The 12,109-nt window shown below is 31.5% G+C and overlaps 1 protein-coding gene across 1 annotated transcript; it reads right to left on the bottom strand.

The window, feature by feature from the left end:
* Positions 1–1,418: 1,418 nt before the first annotated feature.
* LOC126890208 (putative mediator of RNA polymerase II transcription subunit 24) lies at positions 1,419–2,483 on the bottom strand. The gene has a single exon (XM_050659061.1). The coding sequence runs from the start codon at positions 2,481–2,483 to the stop codon at positions 1,419–1,421; it is 1,065 nt and encodes a 354-aa protein (XP_050515018.1).
* Positions 2,484–12,109: the final 9,626 nt, after the last annotated feature.

Raw genomic sequence — 12,109 nt, forward strand, 5'->3', positions numbered from 1 at the left:
AAAATTTGACTCTCTTAATCTCTTAAAAACTTCTTTTAAATTTGTAAGGTGTTCTTGGAGACTGGTACTAAACACTATAATGTCGTCCAGGTACACAAGACACTTTTCATTTTGTATTCCTCGAAGTATATTGTCCATAACTCTTTGGAAGGTCGCCGGTGCGTTACGCAATCCAAAGGGCATTCTGAGGAATTCGTAGTGACCGTTTTCTGTATTGAACGCAGTTTTGGGTATATCTTCTTCGGCCATTTCTATTTGATGAAATCCCGAAGCAAGATCTAAAGTTGTGAAATACTGACAACGACCTAGTTTGTCAAGTAAATCGGAAATATTAGGTAGGGGATATCGATCTCCTAAAGTGATTTCGTTTAATTTTCGGTAGTCAACTACGATTCTGTATTTAGGTACTTGTGAGTTGTCCAATTTTTTGGGAACGACCCAGATGGGGCTCGACCACGCTGAGTCAGAATGACGAATAATATTTTGGTCCAGCATACTTTGAATCTGGTTTTGTACCTCTTTTCTATAGATTTCAGGATATCTATAGGACTTCGAATAAATAGGTATATCGTTAGCTGTTTTAATATTATGTTTTACTTTACTAGTAAAAGATAGCATGTTGCCAGTTACATGAAATATATCTGAAAATTCTTTGATAAGTTTTAATATAGCTTCCCGTTCTTCGATATTCATGTGTTCAGTGCGAACTTTGGAAATATCGAATTTAAATTTTTCTGCGTATATATTATTTAGATAAGGGTAAGCTGTGCTATAATAGTTTTCTGAGAAGCTTTCAGCTTCGATGGGTGAAGTGAAAGTAACTTTACATGCATTCTCAGAAGAGTTCAAAATACTGCAAATGGCTTTATTATTTTAAACTTTTGTTAAACATTGTGGGATTTCTACGTTCCCAATTTTGGTATACGGGATTATTACATCACCATTATTGACATTTTTTATGCCTACGGAAATTATTTGCTCCGTACGAGGAGGCACTACTATACAATTCATGCTGTCCTCGTTAATATTATGATAAAGAATATTTATTTTACTATTTTTTGTTATCAGAACATTATTTATTAAATCTATTTTAGCATTAAGTTTCTTAAGATTTTCTAATCCTAATAAACAGTCAAAGTAGTCATGAAATTTGAATATGCAGTAATTTAATTTCATAGGATTTTTGGTTTGGAATATTTTAGAAGTAGGAATCACAGTACAAAAATTTTGTTGGCTCCTGCCTAAAGCGGTTGAAACTTGAAAAGGTTTCCGAAAAATGGCATTTTTAAAATATTTTTCTGCTACATTTGGAACAACAAAAGACTTAGTACTACCGGTATCAATTAAAACTTTCAGATTATTTTCAGGAAAAATTATATACGGTAGTTCACTTTCTTTATTGGTTAAATTTAATAATTCTATTCTACTTGGTCCGAGGCAATTTCCTCTAAAAAATGATCATTATCTTCTTGGTATACATTTTTATCATCGGAATTATTTATTTCGTCAATATTATGTAATTCTTCTTGAATTATATTTTGTGGTTGCCTAGCAAAATAACTTTGATTTTGACTACGAGGTTTGTATCGATTTTGATAATTTTGGTTCGGTCTGAAGGTATTATTTGTAGAAATAGTCATCGGAGTTGGGTTTGGAAGATTTTGGTTTTGATTAGGTCTAAAAACGTTACTAGTTCTGCTAGTGTTAGGTTGATTTTGGTTATTGTTAAAATTTCGGGTTTGTGTGCTTTGATACTGATTTTTTGGGAATTGGGAATAATTATTATTCCTTTGGTAATTATTATTTTGAAAGTTGAAATTATTTGGTGGAACATAATTAGATGAGTTTGATTTGTTTTTATTTGAAAAATTATTTGATGATGAAGGGTTTTGATTTTTGGGAGAATTATTTTGTCCCATATAGATTTGGAAATCATTTGTGAGAACATTTAAAGCTGTGTTCATATCATTAGGGTTTTTAGTACGCATAAAAGTTCCTAAGGGTTCTTTCAGACCTCGTAATAATACTCTTAAAGCCAGATTTCTAAAATAGCTACCAAGTATCTCTTGTTCGTTACGGTTAGAACGAGTTTGCAACAAAGATATTTGTAGATTTAAGAGATGCTGTATTTTTTGGAAAAATTCGAAAGGCGATTCATTGCCTTGTTTAAGGTGTGTAATTTCTATACTAAGTGTATAAACGTCTCTTTTATCTGCATAAGTGAATAGAGCATCTTTTAAATTTTCCCAAGTTTTTATACTACATGATGAAATATTTATGGCGGCTTCGCCTTTAATTTTTGCTAAAATGCTAGAAGTCAGATATTCATTCTGAAAATCGGTTGGATCGGCTACATTATAAAATTTAGTGACTAGTTTTTCGCAAATCTCTATGAAGCGAGGAAGTAATGCGACATCTCCATGAAAGTCTGGGATCATTTCCAGATATTCTTTTTTGAGTTGAGGTACAGCCGGTAAAGCCATAGTTAATTTGGGTTTTGATAAAGTAATTTTTGGAAAAAGATTAGAAGTATTTTCTTGATTTTTAAATAATAAATTAGTATTGTTTGAGTCAGAATCTGAATCAGAACTATCTGAATTAATTGAAATTTGTTTCTCTCTATACGACATAAATAAAGGTACTTACAGTAAGAATAGCTTCCAGCCCATCTATGCTCGAGTCCACGATGAAACGGCAGGAACAGGACCTTCACAGGAACTTCAATATTCACTTGAACTTTCCCGTCACTATTCTTCAGGTCAGGCTACTCAATTCACCCAACCAAGAGTCTATACTCGCGGTGCCGGTTATTTATTTGTTCGATTGATTATTAAATCGTTAACACGAACCGGGATTTATATCCGTTAAACCCGTTAAATCAATCCTACTGACTGCGCCAATTAACTTCGAACACTCCGTGTATAGGTTTTTAAAAAAGATTTATTACAAATAATCTACAAAAATACGTCTTTAATGTCGGAGAACAGATTCTAAACTAAATTAAAAATGAAATAATTACAACTAACATGATAACAAATTATGAAATACAATAATGCTGAAATTGCTGAAACAGTATATGCTTCCTGGCCAACGTCCTCTAACCTTGTGCATACACTGCTGTTCCTACACTATAACTTATATATATATGAGGGAGTAACGACTAGTGTTAGGACAGGTGTGGGAGAGACTGATAAATTTCAGGTGAAAGTAGGATTGCACCAAGGCTCGGTGTTGTCCTTATTTTATTCTCCTTATTATTCTTATTTATTATCCTTATTTATTCTCCTTTATCCTTAGTTTTGGACCAGATAACAGCGAAAGTACAGGGTAACATTCCATGGAGCTTAATGTATGCTGATGATGTCGTTTAGTAGGAAATAGTGAAATAGACTGAGAACAAATGTAACAGAGGAGACAAGCTCTGGAGGAAAAAGGTTTAAAACTTTAGTAGGGCAAAAACAGAATATTTGGAATGTTCACTTAAAGATGAGTTTACTACAAATCAAATGGTATCTTTGGATCGCGAATTGATTGTGAAAAGCAATAGTTTTATATACCTGGGTATTACAGAGTAACGGAGAAATAGATGGAGATGCATGGAGCAGAATTAGGGCTGGATGGATGAAGTGGAAGGAAGCGAGTGGTGTGTTGTGTGACAGCACAATTCCAATGAAGCTGAAAGAAAAATTCTATAAAACAGCCATAAGACCGGCTGTGATATACGCAACTGAATATTGGGCAGTAAAAAAGAAAGAGGAACAAGAAAGAGTGCATGTTTGGTAAAGTGGATTAATATTGATATGACCCAAGATATAATTGTGTTGAGAAATGCAATTAGGGAAACCGACCCCGCATTAGGATAAATCAAAGAGAATGATGAAATAACTTTAATAACATAGATATTACAGGGACTAATATACAAGCTTAATAACAAAAATATTATCGAGCTATTTTTATTAGGGTAAAATTAATTAAGAACGTTGAGCCATACGTTTAATAACCAAAACCAACACTTACTACATAACTCCTAATCAAAACAAGGACATTTCCTTAACACATTTCATTTAAAAGATAAATCGAAGATAAGAACAGTCAAATCATATAACAAAACAAAACGTCGATCACGAAATATGTGTAGGGGAGCAACGACCCCATTCGTTGATTGTTTACACGAAATATATAAAAACAAAACAACAATATAGTTACCATGAGCGTTCCTAAATTTTCATAACGGGATACGTGAGGGTTTTTCCTTTCTCAGACTCTTATGCAAATAAAATACCGGAATAATGGAGAACGAGCGAACTGATTCTACTATTCAAAAAAGGAGATAAAAGCAGCCAGAAAACGACAGAGGTATCACTTGTTAAATACTTCTCTAAAACTTACAACTAAAATTTTACAACACCTAATGAATCAGGGGATAAGTTTAGCAGATGAACAACAGGGTTTTCATACCGGAAGATCACGTACAGATGCAATATTCGCATAAAGCAAATTACTGAGAAATCTCTAGAGTATAATAGACCAGCATTTATAGGTCTGATTGAATTGAAGAAAGCATTTGAAAGAGTAAGAATCAAAGATTTAATCCATCTTCTGTATAATAGAGAAGTCCCCCTAGATATCATAAAAACTATTGAAAACATCTACCAAAACAACAAAATGGAAGTCAGAATAGATGGACAACTTACAGAACCTACAGATAAAGGCAGCGGAACAAGACAGGGAGACTCATTGAGTCCTATGCTCTTTAATTTAATCACGGATGAAATCATCAAAAACATCAACAAAGAAAGAGGATATAGAATGGAAAACAAAGAAGTAAAAATACTCTGCTACGCAGAAGACGCAATATTGATAGCCCAAGGTGAAGATAGTCTGCAAAGACATCAGTGTCCGACTCCATCGGACATTGAAATTTACCTTATGAAACCTACCCGACAATATAAACCAGAGGATATATTATATTCTTCTGAGAGTTTGAGCATCTTCTGTCTGCGCGAGAAACATTTTATTTCTGCATGCCATAGCAGGTTTCGATACGGTATTTGCTACCCTTTTTTTTTACAAAAAACCCAGACCCTACTATTAAATGCACGAAAATTTAAACAACGTGATCTTTCAATTATTAATGAATTATTTGAAGATGGCGGCCAACTACTTCTGGCAATTAGTGATGTTGATTATAGTTCCTTTCGAGTATTCGTTACAAATCGTTACTTTTGTATAAAGTAATCATTTACATTACAGTATTCGTTACTTTGATTACTATGATTACTTTTTTTGTATTTGAGTACCGGTAATCATAGCGGTACAAACCCTGTACCATTAAACAGGGGAGTCAAACAGGGAGACACTCTATCACCCAAACTGTTCACCTTAGTTTTGGAGGACGTTTTTAAAAATCTAAATTGGAAATATAAGGGAATAAACATCAATGGCCGCTACCTCAGTAATCTACGATTTGCGGATGACATAATCCTGATAGCTACTGACCTACAAGAACTGCAAACCATGCTTTCAGAACTACACACAGAATCTTCTAAAATAGGACTGAAAATGAATTTAAACAAAACAAAAGTTATGCACTCCGAAGAAACGATGACAATAATAAACAACAAAGTTATAGAAAAAGTTGAAGAATATATATACTTAGGACAAAAAATAATACTAAATAGGGAAATTCAAACGGAAGAAATAAGAAAAGAAGAAAGCATGGGTAGCATTCGGTAAACTGAACTATATACTCAGAAATCAGCAAATTCAACTACATCTTAGATCTAAAGTTTTTGATGCATGCATTATTCCGATATTAACATATGGGGCACAAACATGCACAATCACAAAAAATAATATTAACATATTCAGAGTCACTCAACACGCGATGGAAAGAGCAATGCTTGGCATATCACTTAAGGACAGAAAAACAAACACATGGATAAGACAGAAAACCAAAGTCACCGATGTGGTACAAAAATAACTAAAATTGAAATGGGAATACGCTGGACATGTAGCTAGGAGCGATCTTAACAAATGGCACAGAACAATTCTAACCTGGAGACCATACGAACACAAAAGACCCAGAGGCAGACCTCCTATGAGATGGACAGATGATCTGAAACGAACTGCCGGGAAAAATTGGTTACAAGTAACGTACAACAAAAAACAATGGAAAGGAAGACTTAAAGAGGCTTATGTTCAGGTGTGGACGTGAATGGCTAGACGAAGAAGAAGAATCATAGCGAGAATCGTATTTCTCAGTAGGTAGGTATTTTGTATAAAGTGTAATCATTTACAGTATTCGTTACTTTGGTTATTATGATTACTTTTGTTACTTTTGTATTTGAGTACCGGTAATCATCACGCCTATTCTGTAACTCATTTCGATGATAGAAGTCAGTAAAATCGAATAGAAGTGGCCAAGTCGAATAGAAATAGTCCAAATCCGTATTCCAAACTACTTCGGAATCTCTACAATCGTAATAGTGAATAGAAGTCCATAGTATTTGATAGAAATCACTTCGACAGCATTTATCCTGTCGAAATGAGATTTCGATTATCGGAATTGTGGTTGACGCAAGCGCATTTTGTTTTGTTTTGACGTTTATATTTTATATATAAAAATAATTGATTACTACTTATTTTATAATTATTTATAGTGTTTGTACCTTTTTTAGCTGCGTAATTTTTAGTCTGTGGTGTTATTTGTAATTATATATTTAATTTAGACGTGTTGTACGAGTATGAATTGGACCTTGGACCTAACCTTATTTATTTGCTTTGCTATTTGGCTTGGCACATGAATGAACTTTGCCCCTCGCAGTGTTGCCATAATGTTGTTAGTTATTTCTTGTACAATTTCAATCAACGGTATAATGTACAAGAATAGCATACGATAGACTTCTGATGCGTTGATGGATAAATATATTATACCAGTATCATTGTATAACTAGACTCCTTTCTTAAACAATGCCAGTATAATTGTATATTTATCAGTCAACGCTCATAGTCTGAACAAATTATAGAAAAGATGCCATTTTTGGGAAAAGTTGTTTAGCAGTTATTTCAGCTCTAATCGAATCTTAGAGATTGCATATTATTAGTAATATCGATTTTAAATTATAGATTAATAATAATGCATTAATAACATCAATTTAAATATCTTTGATTTAAAACCATTTATACTTCTTATCTTCACTTATCTTTTTTATTTATCAGTTTATCTTTTTTTATATCAATTTTAATTAACTTTAATTTAAAACCATTTATCCTCTTTTGAGCTTTTTGCATCCAGTATTTACACTAATACTTTATTTACTTTTCAAAACTTGAGGATAGTATGAAGAAAGTATGAAAACATTGAGGATATGGCAACGGTGTCAAATTTTAAATTTAGATCCAGTCACAGAACAATAATTTCTCTGGTTAATGCGGGGTTGCCACCACCTCAGAACCGCGTGAAATAGAAGTCAGAGGTTTCGATTACGATATGAGTTACAGAATACCAATCCAAACACAAAAATGACGCGATAGATATCAAACATTCCGATTTTGGGTAATTACGATTCGACTTGGTCATTTCTATTCGATTTGTTAAAAGTTACAGAATAGGGCTTAATCATATCTAGAATCGTATTTCTCAGTAGGTATTCCGATATAAGAACGACCTTCACCGATCTGTTTAATGGCTTGATTACACGTAACGAGTACAGTGGCGAGACAGCAAACTGTTACTAAGCCGAGACAGTGGTGAGGGCGAGAGATGGTTTATACTTATTTGACAATTTTTGAATTTGGAGGCGAGTCAGTTCAGTTTCGATTCACAAAAACAAGAAGTAGTGTACTTATGGATCGTAAAGCTAACATTAAAAATATATCAAACGACTTATAATACTGCTTATACGAAAATTGATGGATATGTTATGAGGAGATAAGCGTCTTTGGACTGTAGACAATGGATTTTAAGAAGACTAAATCTCGCTGCAACCGATTTCTTCGATTCATTGATTTTTCAAGTTATACTTCTTTAGGCGCGATTGAGAGTAAAATTTCATAATTCTGCGCGCATGCGCACACAGACAGTATGGTATAAACGTTATACGGGATCTGATTGGGTGTTAAAATCATCTGTCAATAATTGTTCTATATGGAGATTTTGGATAAACAAATTAATGTTGTGTATATATATTAGTTTTTATTGTTGTGATGGCAGAGAAAAAAGGTTATAACATTGTAGTGACTTTTTAAATAGTTTTTAAAAGCGACAGGTACGTAATAATTGTAAATGTTTCAGTATCCTAATAAAATTTCATAGGTACCTACCTATTATTAGAACAATTTAAAAAGAACCAACCAAAATAGTATGTAATGTTTTGATTTACATAATTTGATTACCATCAAAATTTCTATCAATATTCACCTAATATATTGTTTTCTTACTCTATGCTTTGTTGTATGGTACCTAATATTTCTTTAAATTCTAAATAATTTCAATTCAAAATCAAAATAATTTGGTTAAATTCAGAACCGTCAAAAGTTTAATCCGTTTAGTTAGTTGATCTTCGCACATGATGACACATGGTTTCCGTGGGTAAAATTTTAAGGTGAATGAATTTCAATACTAACTGCGCTGATAATAGCGGGTTCGAACCCCAACGGAAACTTTTATTTTTTTATTTTTTTTATATATTTTATGATTGTAAGTTTATTTATTATATAATTTTTTTTTTCAGAAAATACGTATTTAGTTAAAAATTTTTCCTACATTGTTCAGAAATGATTTGTGGCATTTTTCAATGTGTTTGTTTGTGTGTGTTTTATTATTTTACTATTTTAATTTTTTGCACTGTTTTAATAAAAATTTTTGAGAAGTAGTAAGTATTAAAATTAGTTTAATATTTAAATAAAATATAAATGAACTGTTTAAAGTATATTAATTTCGTTAAAATCATATAATAGAAGTACAACTTCTTATGTGCGTACAAAGTACACACACACATTCTTTTTTTTATTTCTTGTCTATATGTCGAATTTGAATTTAAATTGAGTTTTAAAACCAACAATATTTATTTCTTCTACAATCGATGCATATGCTGCATCGCGTTTTTGTTTATTTTTATACTCCAAAGATTTGAAATTTTATAAGCACAGGTGTGACTTATCTATACAATAGGGAACTTGCACATTTTTTTTATTACATAATAATGTTCAGTTTTGTATAAAAATGAGATTTCCAAAATTTCACGCTTCAAAACCTCATAATAACTTAGAAGTACAAATTTAAAGTCTTCGGTATTTTAAAGTAGTTCGAACGGCCCGTGACGTCACCTAGTTTTACATTAGTTATTATTATGGTTATATTTCGCTGTGTCTAGGTAAACGCTAACGTGTACGCAAATAAAAAAGTTAAGTACATACACGCAAACTAAACTTCATCAAGCCAGTGACGTCATTATAACGTACGCAGTGACTGTATATTTTGGTAATAGACAAGGCGGAAACGTTGGGAAAAATATTCCCATGAGATATTTTTGCATAATCACATTCGTGAGACATCCCAGAATACGGTTCAAGAAGTCGCCCACGAGAAAAGTGGGCCAATTTTTTTTTAACAATTTTTTTTAATCAAATTGCAAAAATCAATATTTTTGGCCCGGACTAATTTTTTTGAGGTTTTTTGGACCATTTTGAACAAAAAAGGTATCTTATAATTTTTCTCTAAAGTTGATCTTTTTCGAGTTATAAGCAAGTTAAAATTTGAAAAACGCGAAAATGGCCATTTTTAAGACTTAATAACTCGGTCAAAATTATTATTTTGAAAGTCAGAAAGTGAGTAAATCAAAGTTTAAAGTCGCCGTTACATGATCCTGAAGAAATCTGTGTCATTAATTGACTACTAAGCTGGTATTTTTAATTAATAACAATGAGTGGTTAGATCGTATTGACGCTGCTGTAAATGTGAGTGTGAGTAAGATGCACAATTGGACTGCTGGAATGGCTTCTCTCTCGCACTCAGCATTTACAGCCCCGCACACGTGCATGGCGCTAATTATTATTACTTAAAAATAACAGCTTAGTAATAAAATAATGACAAAAATTTCTTCAGTATCTTGTAGGGGGGCTTTAATCTTTGATTTAGTCATATATTGACTTTCATAATAATAACTTTTAACCGAGTTATTAAGCCTTGAAAATCGCCATTTTTCGTTTTTTTCAATTTTAAATTGCTTATAAGTCGAAAACGATAAACTTTAGAGAAAAATTATAAGAGACCTTTTTTGTCCAGAATGGTCCAAAAAATTAAAGAAAAAATTGTTTGGGCCAAAAATATTGATTCTTGCAATTTGATTAAAAAAAAAATTGTAAAAAAAATTGGCCCACTTTTCACGTGGGCGACTTCTTGAACCTTATTCTGGGATGTCTCACGAATGTGATTATACAAAAAAATCTCATGGGAATATTTTTCCCTTCGAACCCGCCGTTTTCGCCTTGTCTATAAATACATGCTATTTTGATATGTTTAGTGTTTGTTTGATAGAAAAATATTTGTTAAGGGAAGGGAAGCAGAAGCAACTGTTCAGATGTTTCAAACTTAATTGTAATAAATTAATGTATATAATAAAATATATATTTAGGTTAGCAAAATAAATATATGTATTTAGTTGACATGATACGTACAAAATATTGCTAAAATAATTTTTATACGTAAGTTAATTATTATAATCAACTATTCTAAATGGGAAATGAGCCACAATTTAACTAAAAAAAGATTTTATTAACGTTTCGACGTCCAAATCGGATGTCATTGTCAAAATACAAAAATTAGTCAGATTAAATAAATTATTAGAAAAAATTGTTTACTAAGCAAGAACATTTTTGTTTAATTTAATAATATTTTGTATTTTGACAACGACGTCCGATTTAGACGTTGAAATGTTAATAACATCATTTTTTTAGTTAAATTGTGGCTTAGCTCCCATTTAGAATAGTTGATTACAAAAATGCCACAAGGAAATAGCTTCATAACAAGTTAATTATTATTGTGAAAGCTTTAGGTCTTCCTTTTATTTTAATTTTGGACGGTAATACTAAATATTGTATAGTATATACTAAATTGTAATATATTGTACAGTATTTCTCATGATCATCTTTCAGTGCGTCACAGTTTTTCGATTTCTTTCTAACGCATTAAATTGTATGTGACAGAAAAAAAGGCACGTCGGTGATTACATTTCGTCGGTGACATTTTTATAACATTTATTCTAGTTATTCTAGTTGTCGATAGATGGCGCCATAATAAAAAAAATATATTTTTTAAGTAGATAATAATATTACAAATATAATCTGTATAATTTATAAGACTATACAAATCAAAGAAAATACCATTTTATAAATGCAAGAAACACATTTGATTTGTTTTTATTCCAAATTGAAAATAAAATGTGACAACTGTCAGATTTAACTAAAATGTCATGTTAGAATAAATGTCTTTTTTTTTTTTTTTTTGAAAAATGGCTTTGGCAGAGCCAATTAGCCAGACTTGTAGAATAAATGTCATAAATGTGTATTATCACGGACTTACCCTTTTTCCTATCATTTGTTACGCACTGAAAATGATCATGAAAAGGACAATACTATATTGTAATACTAAATACTGTATTTCACTTATAACTAAAAAAATATATTAATTTATAGTCTCTTAACTTTTTCATACTGTTTTAAAATGTTGTTAAACTCATTAAAACAACTAAATAATTGTCCACACTGCATAGTTAATTTAAAAACAAACACTAAACAAATAAAAAATAAGAAATCTCTTTACTAATCAATATTTAAATTAAAGTATAAACACAACGCAATTAAACAAATTCCAACACTCTGACACTAATTTTTTTATTTTGCGTACACGTTAGCGTGTACCTAGACACAGCGTTATATTTAGGTATATTCTTCTTTTCCTTCTTTAGTTTATTGGCCTCCACCTACTTGGGTATTTGACCAGCTCGTCGTAGGGTAATAAAGGAAAAATATTTATATTCTAATGACATTTATCGTATGTCGTTTTAATAATATATACTAGTTTGTTGAGATTGGAGTTTGATACAGT

The sequence above is a fragment of the Diabrotica virgifera genome, chromosome 8 (genome assembly GCF_917563875.1).
Source record: "Diabrotica virgifera virgifera chromosome 8, PGI_DIABVI_V3a".
Lineage (NCBI taxonomy): Eukaryota > Metazoa > Arthropoda > Insecta > Coleoptera > Chrysomelidae > Diabrotica > Diabrotica virgifera.

Excerpts from the sequence above, each read along its gene's own strand:
- LOC126890208 (XM_050659061.1), bottom strand. The coding sequence starts at position 2,483 with ATGGCTTTACCGGCTGTACCTCAACTCAAAAAAGAATATCTGGAAATG.